The sequence below is a fragment of the Oncorhynchus kisutch genome, linkage group LG13 (genome assembly GCF_002021735.2).
Source record: "Oncorhynchus kisutch isolate 150728-3 linkage group LG13, Okis_V2, whole genome shotgun sequence".
NCBI lineage: Eukaryota > Metazoa > Chordata > Actinopteri > Salmoniformes > Salmonidae > Oncorhynchus > Oncorhynchus kisutch.
The window spans coordinates 74,270,071-74,291,063 of NC_034186.2; the positions used below are offsets into that span (position 1 = coordinate 74,270,071).

At 45.0% G+C, this 20,993-nt stretch overlaps 1 protein-coding gene across 9 annotated transcripts; it reads right to left on the reverse strand.

Annotated features, from left to right (window-relative positions):
- Positions 1–6,338: 6,338 nt before the first annotated feature.
- On the reverse strand, positions 6,339–20,318 carry LOC116352794 (RNA binding protein fox-1 homolog 1-like). 9 transcript variants are annotated; one of them, XM_031787295.1, is made up of 12 exons: positions 19,903–20,318; positions 15,254–15,490; positions 10,884–11,063; positions 10,693–10,746; positions 10,473–10,565; positions 10,315–10,384; positions 9,551–9,622; positions 9,038–9,176; positions 8,875–8,914; positions 8,706–8,773; positions 7,832–7,913; positions 6,339–7,648 (listed from the first exon to the last, which is right to left on the reverse strand). In XM_031787295.1, the coding sequence occupies exons 1-12, from the start codon at positions 19,987–19,989 to the stop codon at positions 7,604–7,606; spliced, it is 1,167 nt and encodes a 388-aa protein (XP_031643155.1). In that variant the 5' UTR covers positions 19,990–20,318; the 3' UTR covers positions 6,339–7,603. The 9 variants fall into 9 exon arrangements, with proteins under 9 accessions (XP_031643155.1, XP_031643154.1, XP_031643153.1 ...); XM_031787294.1 differs by having other exon boundaries at positions 8,875–8,929; positions 9,563–9,622; positions 10,327–10,384; positions 19,903–20,300; XM_031787293.1 differs by having other exon boundaries at positions 8,875–8,929; positions 10,327–10,384; positions 19,903–20,300.
- Positions 20,319–20,993: the final 675 nt, after the last annotated feature.

Below are 20,993 nucleotides of genomic sequence, written 5' to 3' on the forward strand. Positions count from 1 at the left end.
CAAGGAATAGCTAAATACTATAAACTACTGAAAGATGAAAGCAGTTTTTCACAGGAGCTAAGAAGACAGGAAAGCATTCAGAACAGGTGAATGGAGAAGAAAAACAGCATAACAGATAAACAACTAAACACAAAGCTGAAAGAGGACCTAAAAGGGACAGAGTGGAGCAGAGGAAAATAACCTAGAGAGGGGGATGAGAAGAGACGACTAGAGGAGCAGAGGGAAAGAGAAGGACCTAAAAAGGGGATGCAGAGGAGGACCTAGAGAGGAGCAGAGGGAAAGAGAAGGACCTAAAAAGGGGATGCAGAGGGATGAGAAGAGACGACTAGAGGAGGAGCAGAGGGAAAGAGAAGGACCTAAAAAGGGGATGCAGAGGAGGACCTAGAGAGGAGCAGAGGGAAAGAGGAGGAGCAGAGGGAAAGAGGAGGATCTAAAGAGGGACAGAGAGAAAGAGGAGGACCTAAAGAGGGACAGAAAGGAGCAGGGGGAAAGAGGAGGACCTAAAGAGGGATAGAGAGGAGCAGAGGGAAGGAGGATGACCTGAAGAGGAGCAGAGGGAAAGAGCGGAGCAGAGGATGACCTGAAGAGGGTCAGAGGAGCAGAGGGAAAGAGGAGGACCTGAAGAGGGTCAGAGGAGCAGAGGGAAAGAGGAGGACCTAAAAAGGAGGCCCTGAAGAGGGTCAGAGGAGCAGAGGGAAAGAGGAGGACCTGAAGAGGGACAGAGGAGCAGAGGGAAAGAGGAGGACCTGAAGAGGGACAGAGGAGCAGAGGGAAAGAGGAGGACCTGAAGAGGGACAGAGGAGCAGAGGGAAAGAGGAGGACCTGAAGAGGGACAGAGGGAAAGAGGAGGGTCTAAAGAGGGACAGAGAGAAAGAGGAGGACCTAAAGAGGGACAGAAAGGAGCAGGGGGAAAGAGGAGGACCTAAAGAGGGATAGAGAGGAGCAGAGGGAAGGAGGATGACCTGAAGAGGAGCAGAGGGAAAGAGCGGAGCAGAGGATGACCTGAAGAGGGTCAGAGGAGCAGAGGGAAAGAGGAGGACCTGAAGAGGAGCAGAGGGAAAGAGGAGGACCTGAAGAGGGTCAGAGGAGCAGAGGGAAAGAGGAGGACCTAAAAAGGAGGCCCTGAAGAGGGTCAGAGGAGCAGAGGGAAAGAGTAGGACCTGAAGAGGGTCAGAGGAGCAGAGGGAAAGAGGAGGACCTAAAAAGGAGGCCCTGAAGAGGGACAGAGGAGCAGAGGGAAAGAGGAGGACCTGAAGAGGGTCAGAGGAGCAGAGGGAAAGAGGAGGACCTGAAGAGGGACAGAGGAGCAGAGGGAAAGAGGAGGACCTGAAGAGGAGCAGAGGGAAAGAGGAGGATCTAAAGAGGGACAGAGAGAAAGAGGAGGACCTAAAGTGGGACAGAAAGGAGCAGGGGGAAAGAGGAGGCCCTAAAGAGGGATAGAGAGGAGCAGAGGGAAGGAGGATGACCTGAAGAGGAGCAGAGGGAAAGAGCGGAGCAGAGGATGACCTGAAGAGGGTCAGAGGAGCAGAGGGAAAGAGGAGGACCTGAAGAGGAGCAGAGGGAAAGAGGAGGACCTGAAGAGGGTCAGAGGAGCAGAGGGAAAGAGGAGGACCTAAAAAGGAGGCCCTGAAGAGGGTCAGAGGAGCAGAGGGAAAGAGTAGGACCTGAAGAGGGTCAGAGGAGCAGAGGGAAAGAGGAGGACCTAAAAAGGAGGCCCTGAAGAGGGACAGAGGAGCAGAGGGAAAGAGGAGGACCTGAAGAGGGTCAGAGGAGCAGAGGGAAAGAGGAGGACCTGAAGAGGGACAGAGGAGCAGAGGGAAAGAGGAGGACCTGAAGAGGAGCAGAGGGAAAGAGGAGGATCTAAAGAGGGACAGAGAGAAAGAGGAGGACCTAAAGTGGGACAGAAAGGAGCAGGGGGAAAGAGGAGGACCTAAAGAGGGATAGAGAGGAGCAGAGGGAAGGAGGATGACCTGAAGAGGAGCAGAGGGAAAGAGCGGAGCAGAGGATGACCTGAAGAGAGTCAGAGGAGCAGAGGGAAAGAGGAGGACCTGAAGAGGAGCAGAGGGAAAGAGGAGGACCTGAAGAGGGTCAGAGGAGCAGAGGGAAAGAGGAGGACCTAAAAAGGAGGCCCTGAAGAGGGTCAGAGGAGCAGAGGGAAAGAGTAGGACCTGAAGAGGGTCAGAGGAGCAGAGGGAAAGAGGAGGACCTAAAAAGGAGGCCCTGAAGAGGGACAGAGGAGCAGAGGGAAAGAGGATGACCTGAAGAGGGACAGAGGAGCAGAGGGAAAGAGGAGGACCTGAAGAGGGACAGAGGAGCAGAGGGAAAGAGGAGGACCTAAAAAGGAGGCCCTGAAGAGGGTCAGAGGAGCAGAGGGAAAGAGGATGACCTGAAGAGGGACAGAGGAGCAGAGGGAAAGAGGAGGACCTGAAGAGGGACAGAGGAGCAGAGGGAAAGAGGAGGACCTGAAGAGGGTCAGAGGAGCAGAGGGAAAGAGGAGGACCTGAAGAGGGACAGAGGGAAAGAGGAGGATCTAAAGAGGGACAGAGAGAAAGAGGAGGACCTAAAGAGGGACAGAAAGGAGCAGGGGGAAAGAGGAGGACCTAAAGAGGGATAGAGAGGAGCAGAGGGAAGGAGGATGACCTGAAGAGGAGCAGAGGGAAAGAGCGGAGCAGAGGATGACCTGAAGAGGGTCAGAGGAGCAGAGGGAAAGAGGAGGACCTGAAGAGGAGCAGAGGGAAAGAGGAGGACCTGAAGAGGGTCAGAGGAGCAGAGGGAAAGAGGAGGACCTAAAAAGGAGGCCCTGAAGAGGGTCAGAGGAGCAGAGGGAAAGAGTAGGACCTGAAGAGGGTCAGAGGAGCAGAGGGAAAGAGGAGGACCTAAAAAGGAGGCCCTGAAGAGGGACAGAGGAGCAGAGGGAAAGAGGAGGACCTGAAGAGGGTCAGAGGAGCAGAGGGAAAGAGGAGGACCTGAAGAGGGACAGAGGAGCAGAGGGAAAGAGGAGGACCTGAAGAGGAGCAGAGGGAAAGAGGAGGATCTAAAGAGGGACAGAGAGAAAGAGGATGACCTGAAGAGGGACAGAGGAGCAGAGGGAAAGAGGAGGACCTAAAAAGGAGGCCCTGAAGAGGGTCAGAGGAGCAGAGGGAAAGAGGATGACCTGAAGAGGGACAGAGGAGCAGAGGGAAAGAGAAGGACCTGAAGAGGGACAGAGGAGCAGAGGGAAAGAGGAGGACCCGAAGAGGGTCAGAGGAGCAGAGGGAAAGAGGAGGACCTGAAGAGGGACAGAGGAGCAGAGGGAAAGAGGAGGACCTAAAAAGGAGGCCCTGAAGAGGGTCAGAGGAGCAGAGGGAAAGAGGATGACCTGAAGAGGGACAGAGGAGCAGAGGGAAAGAGGAGGACCTGAAGAGGGACAGAGGAGCAGAGGGAAAGAGGAGGACCTGAAGAGGGTCAGAGGAGCAGAGGGAAAGAGGAGGACCTGAAGAGGGACAGAGGAGCAGAGGGAAAGAGGAGGACCTGAAGAGGAGCAGAGGGAAAGAGGAGGGCCTGAAGAGGAGCAGAGGGAAAGAGGAGGACCTGAAGAGGGACAGAGGGAAAGAGGATGACCTGAAGAGGGACAGAGGAGCAGAGGGAAAGAGGAGGACCTAAAAAGGAGGCCCTGAAGAGGGACAGAGGAGCAGAGGGAAAGAGGAGGACCTGAAGAGGGAAAGAGGATGACCTGAAGAGGGAAAGAGGATGATCTGAAGAGGGACAGAGGGAAAGAGGAGGACCTGAAGAGTGAAGGAAAGCAATGATCGCTGAGAAACAAAAGAAGATGGACAGAACATTTAGAAAACTTTAAAATAGGAAAGCAAAATAAAAGACAGAAAACAGAAAAAGAAGAAATTGGAAATGAGTTCTGGCTTAAAGCAAACAGAAAAATAGAACTCACAAGTCAGGTAAAAGAATCAGGAGGTTGTAATGTTAGTATTAGGAAATAGTTCATGTTAATAGAGAACGTATATACCAAAGTGTAGAGTGAAGCAGAATTACAGAAATGATCAAAGACAAGAAATGTAAAAGTGGCACAGCTAGATGACTACAAGACAGCGAAGAGAACAGTGTGTAAAAGTGGCACAGCTAGATGACTACAAGACAGCTAAGAGGACAGTGTGTAAAAGTGGCACAGCTAGATGACTACAAGACAGCTAAGAGGACAGTGTGTAAAAGTGGCACAGCTAGATGACTACAAGACAGCTAAGAGGACAGTGTGTAAAAGTGGCACAGCTAGATGACTACAAGACAGCTAAGAGAACAGTGTGTAAAAGTGGCACAGCTAGATGACTACAAGACAGCTAAGAGGACAGTGTGTAAAAGTGGCACAGCTAGATGACTACAAGACAGCTAAGAGGACAGTGTGTAAAAGTGGCACAGCTAGATGACTACAAGACAGCTAAGAGGACAGTGTGTAAAAGTGGCACAGCTAGATGACTACAAGACAGCTAAGAGGACAGTGTGTAAAAGTGGCACAGCTAGATGACTACAAGACAGCTAAGAGGACAGTGTGTAAAAGTGGCACAGCTAGATGACTACAAGACAGCTAAGAGGACAGTGTGTAAAAGTGGCACAGCTAGATGACTACAAGACAGCGAAGAGAACAGTGTGTAAAAGTGGCACAGCTAGATGACTACAAGACAGCGAAGAGAACAGTGTGTAAAAGTGGCACAGCTAGATGACTACAAGACAGCGAAGAGGACAGTGTGTAAAAGTGGCACAGCTAGATGACTACAAGACAGCTAAGAGGACAGTGTGTAAAAGTGGCACAGCTAGATGACTACAAGACAGCTAAGAGGACAGTGTGTAAAAGTGGCACAGCTAGATGACTACAAGACAGCGAAGAGGACAGTGTGTAAAAGTGGCACAGCTAGATGACTACAAGACAGCTAAGAGGACAGTGTGTAAAAAGCAAAAGGAGAGTTTAGAAAGAAAGTGTCAATCTGAAACAAAGAGGAAAGAATTGCAGAATATCAGTAGCAGAGGAAAAGTGGAATAAAATTCAGAAACAGAAGTTGGGAAAAGAAAAAGCAAGGTTGTGTAAATAGAAGACAGCAAGAGGAAAAATGAACCTAGAAAAAGGACAATTTAGGGGAAAATAAAGAAATGCTGTTGGGAAAATAGAGAAGAGGACAGCAGAAGTAAGAGGCGAGGAAGGTAACATTACAGTGAAAGAAACTAGCAAATGTGCAATTTAGAGAAATACATGATAAGATACAGAGTCAAGATGGTGAGGAAATGATTTGAAAGTGTCAAAGCAGAGAAATAAAGTTAGAAAATGAAGATAAATGTGTCAGTAAAGAAGAAGACAAAGGGTGAAGAAAGAAAGCCATAAGATTAACACAGAAAAGGTGAAACGGATCAAGAGTGAAGAAACACGAGAAGAAATGTAGCTAAATAAATGTAAAATTGCCATTAGATTGAAAGAAAGGGAAATTATAAATCTGAAAGCCATGCATAAAGAAAATAGAAAAATAACAGACTTGAAAGCAGAGGAGTTTGAAAGAGAGAGAGAGAAAGAAAGAACGAGAGATTGAGGACAGCAGAGTAGAAGTAAAAAGGCATATTTTTCCATATTATACATTTTTACTAGATGTCAAAATACCCTGATGAAGGCATCACAGTCAAACCGTTGTTGAAAGTGAATAATACCATGATAAAGTGTGACTTTAGTTTCTATTTCAAATTGACATTGCAGGTATGGTTATCTAACCCTCAATTGTATCTCGTAGGGTTAAGGTTAGGGTTAAGCTCCCCTTAGAAATAGTGAGAAAAACCAGAACAACAACAGTAAAGCTTGGAAAGAGAAGTCTTTTTCCACTTCCTAGAAGATAGGAAAACGAAGCAGTAAAGGAAGAGGGGAAATTAGTATACAAAAACTAAAGCTGAACTTTGCATAAAGAAGAGGTTTAGCCCATAGGTTGAAACACACACAGTAAGACCACACACTACAGCAAGGCAGGCACAGGGCTGGGTGTCTAGGTAAAATACTGTTGCCCCCCTAGAACCACACATACAACATTTGAGATACTAAACTCAAATATGAAGTTATATGCACTGATTTTAAGTTAAGATTCGGTCCATACAGTACAAAGGTACTGAACCAGAAACAGTTGCATAAACATATGCAGACAGTCATTTCTGTAAAACACTCACAACCTTCTTGCACTGGTATCAGTCAGCCTCAAAACGTACAGTTAAGTTGAGAAAAGGAACACTGAGAATATAAGTTTGAGCAGAAGAGTGGAGGACTGCAAAAAGAGGCATTGAAAAAGAGAAAGGAAAATTACATGAATCAAAGAGAGGAGAGGAAAGGGAAACAGAAACAATGTTTTATTGAGAGGTCAACAGCAAATAAACAACAGTGAAGCTAGAGTACAGGATGGAGAAGGAGAGATGACCCATAGAACTAGAACTCATCTGATTATTTCTATGGATGGAACACAGATTCTCAAACAGAATGGAGAGAAGCAGGCGAGAGAACAGGAAGAGGAAACCAGACAACGTCCTAGAGTTTAACAGGACAGAGGAAATCAGGGAAAGCACCATAGAGGTTACAGGCTCGTCAGGCAGAGCGAAGTAAAACCCAGAATGAGGCTGCCATAGAAAAATGAGAAAGTGGGTTAGGGAAGTTTGTCGAATAGCTAGTATTTAGCATTGAGCATTATGTAAAGCAGAGAGAAGATGGATAGAAACTCAACAATGAAAATAAGAAAACATGTTTGTTACAGTTAATTAGTTGGGAGAAGTAATGGCTCCTGAATGCTTTTTTGACAAGTGAAACATTTTTAGAATCAGAGGTAGATTGTTAGGAAAGCAAAAACATACGTACATTTTATGCAAATTATAGTTTTAGGGTTCTAGAAGCATTTCAAAAAAGATTACTGTGCACATTTACAATACCAGTGCCATTGCTGTCTCTCATAGCTTGTGCTTTGAGTATTGATGTCGTCACATACTCCCACACACAAGCACACACACACACACACACACACTTCAACGTCCTCAAACAGTGCTCTACATCATTGACAAAACCAGTGTCATCAAAAATAAGTAATTTAACTGTATAAAATGTCATTGTACTCTACAATTTGACTGTTGAAAAGTCAAAAGCTCAGACGTTGATCAAAAACGTTTTTTACAAAGGTCAACATGTAGAGAAACTAGTATTGTTGTGCCACTTGTGTTGCAGTATTTCACCATGATGTCCAGCCAATGAAAAATAAAATGGCTCACATTCAACTCTCTCTGTTAGAATAGTGAAAGAGTAGTTTATAACCCAGGTACGGAGGCAGAAATCTTAACATTTTTAAACCCTGGAACAAATCTGTGGCACAAACAATACAGATTAAGTGTAAAATAAAGATTTTAAATAACTGTCTATACATTAGATCAGGCTCTTTATCCTATATGTATTCTCTGATAGAATAAATAGTGAATAACTACTACAGTATTTACACGTTCAGTCGGTTGGATTTGACAGTCTCCAAGTGGAGGGAGTCAGACAGGAGGTGACACAGAGCTCAGTGATGTCATAACCTGTCACGGAACGGCTTCCAGGCTCCCATTGGGCAGCTCAGTAAGGGGTGAAGCGGTTGTATCCCCCTCTGTACAGACTGGCCTAGAAATAAGTAGAAGATATGATGGTGAATCGGTGCCCACCGGCGGGTTGAGACTGATTCCTTTTTGAGTCTCGATTAAAGTCTGGCTCGTGGCTAGAAACAATGGTCTGGATGACTTAGTGGGTAACATGAACACTTTAAACGTTGGAGAGGTACTGCTTATGAGTATTAAAGAGGCTCACCATTGTTCCGACACCGTATGTTGCCGTGGGTCCCACTGAATGGTGGTAGGGATCCGTTGCAGCAGCATAAACTCGGCCATATCTGATGGACAGACAAAACCAAACCTCAAATGAGAAAACATACTAAACCAGCATGGTCTCATAGACTAGACGTAACATAGTTAACAAAAATCCAGGACACTCAAATTAGTATGATATGTTACGTTTGGTACAGTTATATAAGACAGAAGGTTACTTATGGCAAAAAGGAAAGGAGGGTGGGTGGTTCAGAGTGGATGGGGGGCGTTTAACGCAAACGTCATGTTCAAATTTCGTTACGGACAACTTTGGCATTTTAGCTAGAAACTACTTACTACTTTTTAGCTACTTTGTAACTACTTTGCATGTTAGCTAACTCTTCCCCTAACCCTTTAACATAACTCCTAAACCCTAACCTTAACCATAGCCTTAACCCCTAGCCAATGTTAGCGACCTAGGTAGCGTTAGCCACCTAGCTAACGTTAGCCACAACAAATTGGAATTCGTGTCATACATATTGCAAATTCTTAACATATTGTCCAAATTGTTGTCATTCGTAACATATCATACGAAATAGATGATGGACATCCACAAATTAATACATACCATTCCAAACGTAACATATCATTCTAATTTGAGTGTCCTGGATTTTATTCCACTATGTCCGTCCAGGTTACTAAACAGGTGTGCTAGTATTGTGTTAGAACTAACAGTGAGGCTCCATAGACCAGACTTGAAGACCACAGAACCTCAACATTAGAGTGCTGCTTATCTCAAGTCCCATTTGAAGGAAAAAGACCTTGAAATCCTCATACAAACAGAGTCACATTGTCAGTCATTGGGCGCTGCTGCTCACCCATCACTGTATGTTGCTGTGGCAGCGGATGGTGATTGGGCAACTCTGTACGCTGCAGGATACCCGCCCTGATAGGAAAAAAGACATTCAGAGACAAGATAAACTTTTAGCTAAACACGAGGTAGACAGCCTGAAATAAGCTGAAATCAGAAGAAAAATGTCCACTTACATAGACTTCAGCTCCATATAATCCATCTTGGTACAGCACACTGAAAGGAGACATTCTATCATTCACACATTAAACAGTGAAAATTAAATCATTTACTTACACTCACAATGGAAATGGTTATTCATTTTTAAAATAGATTTATTGAAGATAGAAATGATCTTACCCAGGGTAGGCGGGCATGGCAGTGGGTGCGGCTGCAGCAGCTGAGCGAATTGTGTTGTAGACTGCCCTGCCCCGCCCACGCAGTGGTGAGCCCCGATAGGCCAGGGTGGGAGCAGCTACGGGGTAGGGGAAACTGGCAACTGAGGAGAGAGAGAAAGAGAGAGAGCTTACAGTACCCACTAGGATATGTACTGTAGCCACCCTGCCTTTAGAAGCAGGTTTATTGACTCCCCCAAGGGAACATGCTTTCTTGGAGCCATCGATAAGAGAGGTTGAGTATCACAGGTGGGATCTGAACCCGGGTCTCCTGCTTGGGAAACCCACGTCTTAACCATTAGACCTAAATAGTATTCCTCCTTGGTGATGAGGTAGCAAGGCCTCATCACAAGAGTCTGACTGACCTCCGCTACAAGGGGTCATGAATTCCGATTGGGTTTGATAGGGATACAGTACTAGAACATATATGACAAGGACAAGCGAATATTGAAGTAATCAAACTCACCCGAAAACTCACATTGAAACTCACCGGTGTAGAGTTCAGGTGCATACATCGCTCCCATGACAGGGTTGATCTTCCATCCAGGGGCTACAAAGAGAGAGAAGGAGAGAGAGCGAGAGTGAGAGAGAAGTTAAGAGAGAGAAGGAGAGAGAGAGAGAGAGAGAGAGAGAGAGAGAGAGAGAGAGAGAGAGAGAGAGAGAGAGAGAAAGGGAAGGAGATGTTGAGAGAAGGAGAAAGAGAGGGAGAAGGAGAGAGCGAGAGTGAGAGAGAAGTTAGGAGAGAGAAGGTGCGAGAGAGAGAGAGAGGAAGGGAGGGAGGGAGGGAGGGAGGGAGGGAGGGAGGGAGGGAGGGAGGGAGGGAGGGAGGGAGGGAGGGAGGGAGGGAGGGAGGGAGGGAGATGTTGAGAGAAGGAGAAAGAGAGGGAGAAGGAGAGAGAGCGAGAGTGAGAGAGAAGTTAAGAGAGAGAAGGAGAGAGAGAGAGAGAGAGAGAGAGAGAGAGAGAGAGAGAGAGAGAGAGAGAGAGAGAAAGGGAGGGAGGGAGGGAGGGAGATGTTGAGAGAAGGAGAGAGAGAGAGAGAGAGAGAGGAGAGAGAGAGAGAAAGGGAGGGAGATGTTGAGAGAAGGAGAAAGAGGTTAAACAACAAGTAAAGGAAGAAAGAGACAGTAGAGATCATGGAGAATAAAGGGAAAACACAGACACAGTTCAGAAGTACAGAGTGCATGTCCACCCCTCCCACATGCCACGGAAAGATGTGTCCAAATAACTTTAGGTATCTTACTTGAAACCTCACCATTCACAAGAGGTGTTTGGGGCTTCTTGGTGACTATTCTGGCTGTAGCATTGTTCACCTGCACAGACAGAGGGTACAATTTCTCAGACAGACAGACAGATAAACAGATATTCAAGATAGACATACTATAGATAGTTATTCCTCACCTCAACCTTCCTCCCCTCAACGATAGTTCCGTTCAGTTTTTCCCTTGCTCGGTCTGCCTCCATTGCGCTCTCAAAGGTCACGAACCCAAAACCCTGAGAGACGGAAGGAGAAACATTTCTGATTGTCCAATTTGTCATTGTCTTGGTAAGGCAAAAAATAATAGGGCAACCAGGTTTAATTAGTTCAGTTTGTAATTTCTGATATTGAGTGGTCTCTCACCTTTGACCCTCTCTCATTAAAGATAATCTCCACATCCAGGATCTTGCCAAATTGCTGAAAGACAAAAACAGATCACAATCTTGTCCACAGGTAATCACTGAGGTTGTAAGAGATGACATAATGTTTCGTAGGATGACTTCATGTCTTGTAGGATAATAAACCTGGACATAACCACTGGTTGTGTCTCTCACCCCAAACATCTGTCTGAGGTCCGGGTCTCTGAAGCGGAAGGGGATGTTGGAAACGTGGAGACGCTTGGGCTGGGCCTTGCCTGACCCCTCCTCATCGCTACCACTTCCTGCTCCGCCCCCTGATGACACTGACACGCTCAGAGCTTGGGAGTCAGAGGTCACCGGAACCAGGGCATCGTCCTGGGGAGACAGAAGAGGAGGAGGAGAGGAGAGGAAGAGAGGAAAGAGGAGAGGAGAGGAAGAGAGGAAAAAGAAGAGGAGGAAAATGAAGAATAGAGGAGATGAGGAGGAAAGAAAGGAAGTGAAGGAAGGGGAAAGGAAGGAGAGGAGTGAAGGAAGGAAGGAAGAAGAGGAGGAAGAGAATAGACAGAGGAAGAGCAGGAGAAGAAGAAAAAGAAGGAGGAAAGGATGAGGAGAGGAGGAGGATAGAAGGACAGAGAACAGGAGAAGAAGAAAAAGAAGGAGGAAAGGATGAGGAGAGGAGGAGGATAGAAGGACAGAGAGCAGGAGAAGAAGAAAAAGAAGGAGGAAAGGATGAGGAGAGGAGGAGGATAGAAGGACAGAGAGCAGGAGAAGAAGAAAAAGGAGGAGGAAAGGATGAGGAGAGGAGGAGGATAGAAGGACAGAGAACAGGAGAAGAAGAAAAAGGAGGAGGAAAGGATGAGGAGAGGAGGAGGATAGAAGGACAGAGAACAGGAGAAGAAGAAAAAGAAGGAGGAAAGGATGAGGAGAAGAGGAGGATAGAAGGACAGAGAACAGGAGAAGAAGAAAAAGGAGGAAAAGATGGGGAGAGGAGGAGGATAGAAGGACAGAGAACAGGAGAAGAAGAAAAAGGAGGAAAAGATGGGGAGAGGAGGAGGATAGAAGGACAGAGAACAGGAGAAGAAGAAAAAGGAGGAAAAGATGGGGAGAGGAGGAGGATAGAAGGACAGAGAACAGGAGAAGAAGAAAAAGGAGGAAAAGATGGGGAGAGGAGGAGGATAGAAGGACAGAGAGCAGGAGAAGAAGAAAAAGAAGCAGGAAAGGATGAGGAGAGGAGGAGGATAGAAGGACAGAGAACAGGAGAAGAAGAAAAAGAAGGAGGAAAGGATGAGGAGAGGAGGAGGATAGAAGGACAGAGAACAGGAGAAGAAGAAAAAGAAGGAGGAAAGGATGAGGAGAGGAGGAGGATAGAAGGACAGAGAACAGGAGAAGAAGAAAAAGAAGGAGGAAAGGATGAGGAGAGGAGGAGGATAGAAGGACAGAGAACAGGAGAAGAAGAAAAAGAAGGAGGAAAGGATGAGGAGAGGAGGAGGATAGAAGGACAGAGAACAGGAGAAGAAGAAAAAGAAGGAGGAAAGGATGAGGAGAGGAGGAGGATAGAAGGACAGAGAGCAGGAGAAGGATATAAAAAAGATTTCAAGGGAAAGGCAGAGAAAGAAGGGGGGAGATTACAGAGGAAACTAAGGACATGTTGCCAATTGGTCCATGCACTTGTACACCTCTGAATAGACAACTAATAAAATTCCATCGATTCCATTCCAGCCATTACAATGAGCCCGTCCTCTTATAGCTCCTGCCACCAGCCTCCTCTGCTGTACACTAACTAAATATTAGGCTACATAGTCATGTTGATTCAGTTATAACAACCAGCCAATACCGAAAGTAACAGCTTCCCCAACATAAATACTTTGGAGGAACTGTAACTAAATACAATATCATACTGAACATAACTGTGATGAATTATACTTAGAAATTCATAATAGCCTTGTAGTTCAGGTGACATAGATTATATAGACACATAAACAGTAAGCCTGCAGGAATACATTTTCATAATATAATCTCATTAAAATGCCCCCATGCAAAACCATACAGGATATAGTAATGTGCTTCAAAACCAAAACATCCACTATCCCAAAATGCACCACGATGCCAGTGTCTGTCTATTGGTCCTCCAAAAACCAAGGGATTATATGAGTCCAAACAAGAAAATTAAGATGAAAAAAATATTACACAAAAAAATGAGTGAGCGAGAGCAGTGGGGGAGATAGGAGAGAGGGAGATAGCCGTGGGGGAGATAGGAGTGGGGGAGATAGGAGTGGGGGAGATAGGAGAGAGGGAGATAGCAGTGGGGGAGATAGGAGTGGGGGAGATAGGAGAGAGGGAGATAGCAGTGGGGGAGATAGGAGTGGGGGAGATAGCAGTGGGGGAGATAGGAGTGGGGGAGATAGGAGTGGGGGAGATAGGAGTGGGGGAGATAGCAGTGGGGGAGATAGGAGTGGGGGAGATAGCAGTGGGGGAGATAGGAGTGGGGGAGATAGCAGTGGGGGAGATAGGAGTGGGGGAGATAGCAGTGGGGGAGATAGGAGTGGGGGAGATAGCAGTGGGGGAGATAGGAGAGAGGGAGATAGCAGTGGGGGAGATAGGAGAGAGGGAGATAGGAGAGAGGGAGCAGAGTGCAATGTGAAAGGAAGAATAAAATGAGTGAGCGAGAGCAGTGGGGGAGATAGGAGTGGGGGAGATAGCAGTGGGGGAGATAGGAGAGAGGGAGATAGGAGAGAGGGAGCAGAGTGCAATGTGAAAGGAAGAATAAAATGGCAAAGAAAAAAATAGCAAAAGTGAAAAATATCTTTAAATTGAAAATCAAGGTGAATGCAGGCTTGAAAGAAGTCAGATAAATATTAATGCAAATCAAAATACAGATCCTAATATGCAGAAATGAAAACACAGATATTATTAGCATTCTAATATAGGAAGGCTGATAGAAAGAGATGTGCACAATGTCCTCAGAGCAACGATAAATAATAAATTAAACAAAAAGATAAAGTGAACAAGGCAGGAACTTGCGCAAAAAGCTTGGGTTGGGGTGAGGAGTGGGAGCTGGGAGGCATAGTGCCGGGCAGGGTCAAAGTTGAATGTTCTAAATGTCAGTTTGGGGTCACGGTGCTGCTTTTTTCTGCCAAAGGTTAAAGATCATTACTCAAGATTCCGAGGGGGCATGTATTAATAAGTGGGGTAGAAACAGACGGAGAGGGATAGAGAGACACATTCACAGAGAGAGAGGGAGAGAGAGAGAGCGAGACAGCTTCACACAAACACATACAGTACATACAGGCTGCTGCTGTGTTGTATATACTGGCTTCCCATGGCAGCATGGTTCACACAAACACCACCTCCTCATCATCCTCACACACACACACACACACACACACACACACCAGAAACATGGGAAGTGGGACAGTGAAGAGAGGGGAGGGGGAGTGGAAGAAAGGGGTGGGTGGGTTGGGTTGGATGTTGGTGTCATGTCACGATGCAAAATTGATTTCTGAACCTGGCCGATATTTCGGAGGGGGAAGGGTCACCCGTTCGGCCTCCCCTGTTGACCCCACCTCCATGATGTGTGGCGGCGTCTCAACTTTCCCCGAAAATCAGGACGGACCTTGTAAGTCAGGGGCTCTAGTGATGGAATATATAAATGTGGCCATAAAAGTCAGTTATGACATCAGAAAGAGCTGCTGAGGCAGGGAAAAGGACTTCACAGTCACAATGCATTGACCTTGATTCACCATTCACCTCTGTCTTTGTCTAGACTAATAACCTACAGTATATAAAGCCTACCAGGACACTGGACATAAACATACATGTTCATGTTTTCCTCATTATAAGTTCAGAAACTAGGCCTTGTTCCTAATGAAATTACTTAAGATCCCATCAAATACATGTCATTTTGTGCTGAAGGCTATATGAAAATAAATAGTAGGAAATATTGAACCTTGATAACTTACCTAATAATAACTTATGCCATACAATATACCAAAATACATTTAAATTATAATCCTACATTTAAATACTGTGTTGTTCCATTCTCCTGGGTTTTTAACTTCTCCTTTCTCAACGTTCTTTACCCCGACCCCCTACCAGTAACCCGGTGCATGATCTTACACAGACATACTGCATGTTAACGGCTTTGGGGTTACCTGCTCTATTTCCAGATAAATGGGAGAGGGAAAGAGAGAGAGCGAGATGGGGGGGGATTCACTTTCAAAAATGAATCTCCTCTCAGCTGCCCCTATCTGCTCTGCTGGGTGCCAGAGGAGATTCCCCTACATGGGCACAGGAGTGGAGTTGGGGAGCTAAACATAGAAGTAGCAGGGTCCTCTGTGTGTATGTGTTCCATGTTACTGACAAAGAATTTCCTCAAACTTTGTATGACATGTTGTTGTTGATTAGAATAAAATCCCCTCCTAGAAATATGTTACAAACAACACGTGATTCCCCCATATACACATACAGTAGCTACATATCTTGATTACAAAGTATCTCTGTCTCTCTATCTTTCCTGGACACTACTTCTAAAGTCCCACACCTCCAGTCTATCATGTTGTTCTTACCGTGCTAATGGCTGCCAGAGTGTCAGCCCCTTCGTGTTGCGGGCCCTGATAGACTCTGAGCTGGTGATGCTCCTGGTACTCTGAGTTGGGGTGGGCGGAACTATAGTCTAGAGGAGGAAGTCTGCCTGCAGGTGTGGGAGGAGCTTGTCCTGGTGGAGGGTATGAGGGAGGCTGGGCATAGACCTGTGGGAGGGTGGGGTCACCACTGCCGGGGCAGGCCTCCTGCCCAGGGCCTCCCTGGGATTGAATGAGAGAAGAGAATCAGTCAATAATCAATCAAAATAACATTGTCATAGTATCTATCCAACCTAGCTGTAGAATAAACCATATTGAAATTGTAATAGTGGTTGACACTTGTTATAAGAAACAAAATAATCAATTATTATCACCAGATTATTCATGAATTACATTAAAAATATACCTTTTCGATTCACAGCATACTGCCCATAGAATCATCTCTAATGTAAGCACAAAGACCTCGGGCTTCATAAAAGTCAAAGACTCTTCATAAGAGTCGTTCAGTCTAAAATATCACCTGGGAAATGTCTTATGGTTGAGTGGTGCTGGGCAGTTTAGATTTGCACAGCTGGTACAAAACTAGAAGACCTTAACAAAGATCCACACAGCAGACTCATACCTACAGTACAGCTCACTATGATACGTATACTATTCCTTTTGAGTATTCATTCAGGATTCAGCATCCTTTGGAAAAGAGTATCTGGCAAATATCCAATAGTTAATATCCAATACCACTTATGCCGAAACAGTGCACCTACAAACACTTAATTGTAATGAAAAATCAACTCAGCACAAAACTGATCCCAGACTAATACCTTCAACATCATCATAATCATCTAATCAATGTACCAAATCCATTCCAATCCATTGATTCTTCAATGTACCAAAATAAACAACAAGAAAGCAGAGTTCACACAGTGACGTGACCAATTCTCACACAATGAAAAGTGATCGTGGTGACACAGACACAACAGGAGAATAGATGATTGTCTTACCCCGTCACTGCATATCTGATTCTCTGATACATTGTCCAACAACTGCCACATGTTTTAATGCCGGCTTCCACCCGCCCACTACACCATAAGTTCTACTTAACCACCAATCACATGACAGGAGTGCTGGGGGGAGGTGGAGCTGGGGGGGCTATGCCAGCTGTGGTCATTTGTACCTGTCAATCACTTTTAATATTCCTATGCCTTGTAAATATTCATATCATTCCAATATCTTCTTTTTGACCAGACTCTTTGAAGAGACAAAAGCAGGCAGGAAATATTTGGGTAGTTTTATATCTTTCACATTAAAACACAGTAATAAACCCTTATATCTCTACTCTGAAACTGACCAGCGGTCAACCAGAAGATTGGCAGAGCCATTAGAAGATTTTTATGTTGTCCTTTACAGTTGTAAACATAGTAAGTGTCAAGGCCTATATATCAGACTGGCTGTAATTTAATACAGATTCATGTTGTTCTCTCCAACCTCTTCTCCTCCTCCTCCCCCTCTCTCTCTATCTGTCCATCAGCTGTTGCACTCATCGAATGGGCGAGATAGGACTGATGGTGAAATTGAAGAGGGCGAAGTGGAGGGAAGGTATGAAAGCTGATCTGATCATTTAAACCTTGTATGATCAGCTGATTCTGATACGCAGGGAGAGTGTCCTACATTCTCATAGATCTAAGAAGACAGTGTGGCTACTGCAGGTAAAACCGCAGCATCAAAGGTCTTACTATACTAAGATATGAACTAACACTCGCACTTGTCTTTTCCTACTAGCACTGACTTTGCTGATAACTTAATTTATTGAGGAACAACATAGTTGCTATAACTGTGATGTGTGGTTGTCCCACCTAGCTATCTTAAGATGAATGAACTAACTGTAAGTCACTCTGGATAAGAGCATCTGCTAAATGACTAACATGTAAATGTAATGTTAAATATAAAATATACTGTCTTAGTTCACTAGGAGTGGAAAAGGAACACCTTGTCTGTGTACGTCTCAGATTCTTCCTATCAAACATCAGGGGTTTCAGTACAAAGTACACGATTTCTCTTGACAGACCACACAGGTGTTCCTCCTATACCTCTGAATTCCTACTTTAGAAATTCCACTGGGAGATGGTCAGGAGTGAGACTGATACCATCTTGAATGTATTAGGTCTCTAGAATAGATTTACAGGCATATCATTTACAAGGTTAGTCATTTAGCAGATCATCTTACATAGTGCTTTCAAATGGGCCAAAACAACAAGCATGTAAAAAATCATAGTAAAACCTTTAAAGATAACATGCTTTTACATGTACTACTCTGCATCCTGTCTGCTAATATTGGAAGGCATGGGTGTTGTATATCTGGGTTTATTCCAGGGTTGACGCATAATAATTCAGAAACTGTCCTTTTAGCTTTCACATGGCAGATCCTGGCAATCAGTACACACAGTAACTGGGCCACATTAGAGGACATGTCAACACCGACACACATGCCTGTATTGTGTCCCCCGCCCCACCTCACCCCCCAATATCTGACCTTCCCAAGCTCACACCATACATGGAGTGTCTGACAGGGGGAGATAATATAATCTATTTGATACTAGCACTGGCCACCTTCACACACTCTCTCGCTCTCTTTGTCTCCCACTCCCAGTACAGTATTACATTGTCAGCAAACAAACATTATACACAGTATCTCTCCATGTGTCTCAACTTTATTCCTTGAGGTCTTTTTTTGATTGCCATTTGTTCCCCTCTGTCCTTCCTCCCCCTATTCAGCTGTCAGGACTCAGGGGCAAAGGTCACCGGCTCTGAGACAGGTGGTTGCTGGGACAGCTGCTGGAGGATTTACACTCCAAAGATGACAGGAAACTGCTGATGTGCCCTTTAAGAGAGCTCATAAAGCAGGGGATACAAACGCACAGACAAAAACACTCACACACCCTATGGTCTACTCTATTCAGTATGTTTACACTGAGTGAACAAAACATCTTTCCATGACACAGACTGACCAGGTGAATCCAGGCGAAAGCTATGCTACCTTATTGATGTCACCTGTTAAAACCACTTAAGTCAGTGTAAATGAAGGGAAGAAGACAGGATAAAGAAGGATTTGGAAGCCTTGGGACAACTGAGACATGGATTGTGTCGGTGTGCCATTCAGAGGGAAAATGGGCAAGACAAAATATTTAATAACGGGGTATGGTAGTAGGTGCCAGGCGCACAGGTTTGAGTGGGTCAAGAACCGCAACAATGCTGGATTTCACGCTCAACAGTTTCCCATGTGTATCAAGAATGGTCGACCACCCAAAACACATCCAGCCAATTTGGCACAACTGTGGGAAGCACTGGAGACAACATGGTCCAGCATCCCTGTGGAATGCTTTTGACACCTTGTAGAGTCCATGCACCGACAAATTGAGGCTGTTCTGAGGGCAAAAGGGGGTGCAACTCAATATTAGGAAGGTGTTCTTAATGATTTGTACACTTAGTGTATATTACATACAGTACAGTAATATGGAACAGGTAATATGATCATAAACACAGATCGTCAGACATTTTACTCAAATCAAATCAAATTTATTTGTCACATACACATGGTTAGCAGATGTTAGTGTGAGTGTTGCGAAATGCTTGTGCTTCTAGTTCCGACAATGCAGTAATAACCAACGAGTAATCTAACTAACAATTCCACAACTACTACTTATACACACAAGTGTAAAGGGATAAAGAATATGTACTCCGCTGGTATGTTCTGATCATAGCACAGTACACTGGTCCTCATCCCCCTACTTAGGCTACACACTATCAGGATATCAGTGTCCCCCTTATCTGCATGGCATGGGAGCCTTCTCTCTCTGTGTTAATCTACTTTTCAAGGAACAGGCTAAAAATACAGGGGCTGTGACACAGAGAGACAAGGAAGACAGATTCCAGACACACATCATATCTGTGCTGGCATTCACCAACAGGTTGTCAGGGACTCTGTCAAACACACACACACCTCTGATGGCATCACTGAGACCTGCAGATTAAATATAACTGCCAGTGTGTCATTGCAATTAAAACAAATGGGTTTGACCCTATCAACAGTATTTAGGCCTAGATGCAGCTGTTTGCAATCTCATGACACAAATCTACACTGGCAACCAGTTGCTGTGAACTACTCTGAACTAAACATCATAATTTGGATTATTTTGAAATCTAGTTCAATAAACCACTTTGCTATCATCATCATGACAAACACAAACTGTATCATTTATAATGTGTAATACTGGGCCTGAATAGATTTAATCTGAATGTCCCTTTCCATTTCACAAACAGGCCCTCCAACCTGTTGTTTGTGTCATGATGACATGTAATTCCCCGGGCCAGTGATTCAGCATATCCAGTGACTCAAAACCAAACTATCTCAATGACGCTTGAGATGAGAGCCATGTATACAGAATTCAATGGGGGCCCATGTTCACACCAACAGCTATGCAGAATAGTTTGCCCATCTCTGTATGTGGCTCTGGGTCTACTGACAGAGTACCAAGAAAGACATCCAATGCTACACACCCGGCCTAAAACATGGTAGGAACCAGGAGAGAGAAGGAAAAGGCAAACAGAGGGATTGAGAGACAGAGACAGAGGTAGATTACCTGTACTAGGCTGGGGTAACATTGGGCACCCTGGGGATAGACGGGCAGTCCGTAAGGCTGAAGAATCATTGTAGGAGAAGAGAGCATGGTGCATAGCCCGAAAACCACCAGGACAGAGGGAACGGTGGGGAGATGGGAGGACAAGAGAGGGTGAAGGGGGAAAGGGAGAGGATGGTATGCTCAGAGGAGATGAAAAAAACAAAGTAGGAAAATCTAAGAAGAGAGTGTAGAATCCAAGTGATGAAAACACAGAAGGTCCAAGTGAATGAGAGGAAGAGCTGTAAAGTCAGAAGGATAACTGTCAACAGTCAACCTCTCAGCTTAAAACAATTAAAACAAACTCCCTGAACTAAGAAACAGTCAGCCTGTCTAGATAGGAAGACAGGAAGTGGCAGAGAAGTTAGAAAGTACACTGCTGTGTGTCTGTCAGCCAGTCAGTTGGTCGGCCTGACAGACAGAAACACATGTAAAGGGTCCCGTTTCAGGGTGTTATAAATAGTCCCTCTCTCTCTCTCTCTCTCTGCCACCTCCACCCCCCCTCTCTCAATCTGTCAATTAGCCTACTACTAGGTACCATATGGACGCTCTTCTGTTTGTGAGTGCACGTGCAACATGTCGTTTGAGTGGGTGTGGTGGTTAGTAGGCTATCACTTTTCTAAAAGCCTTAGCTACCCTTACAAAAAAAATGAATGAATCAACACACTCAGACTGGTCCATTTGTTGTGTGTACATCTCTGCTCTCTGTCTCCCAGTAGCACTGACAGTGGTCAGAGATTTGTGACAGCTGGGTCTCTTACACACACACACACACACACACACACACACACACACACACACACACACACAGCCCCTACATAGGATCCCGGACTAATACACATAACGTTACACGTTTTTTTTAAAGATATTTTCTAAACAATGTTCAATAACCAAACAGAGGCGTACACAACAGCTCACAAAATAATACATGGCATACCTAGGTGATCCAACGTTCATTCCGTGTAGTACACTAGACTAGATAGTTGTTTGAAAAGTTAGTTGTTCTTGTTCAGCAAGTAAACAGAAACGGTTTTAGTTTTGACGAACAAAGCTGT

What these genes read in the sequence shown, in the direction of transcription:
- LOC116352794 (XM_031787291.1), bottom strand. Translation starts at nt 19,989, where the DNA reads ATGCTCTCTTCTCCTACAATGATTCTTCAGCCTTACGGACTGCCCGTC. An exon ending in GTTACCCCAGCCTAGTACAG is followed by an intron (nt 15,491 to 19,902) that starts GTAATCTACCTC and finishes ATTCAATCCCAG; the next exon opens with GGAGGCCCTGGGCAGGAGGC. An exon ending in TATATGGAGCTGAAGTCTAT is followed by an intron (nt 8,774 to 8,874) that starts GTAAGTGGACAT and finishes TTTTCCTATCAG; the next exon opens with GGCGGGTATCCTGCAGCGTA.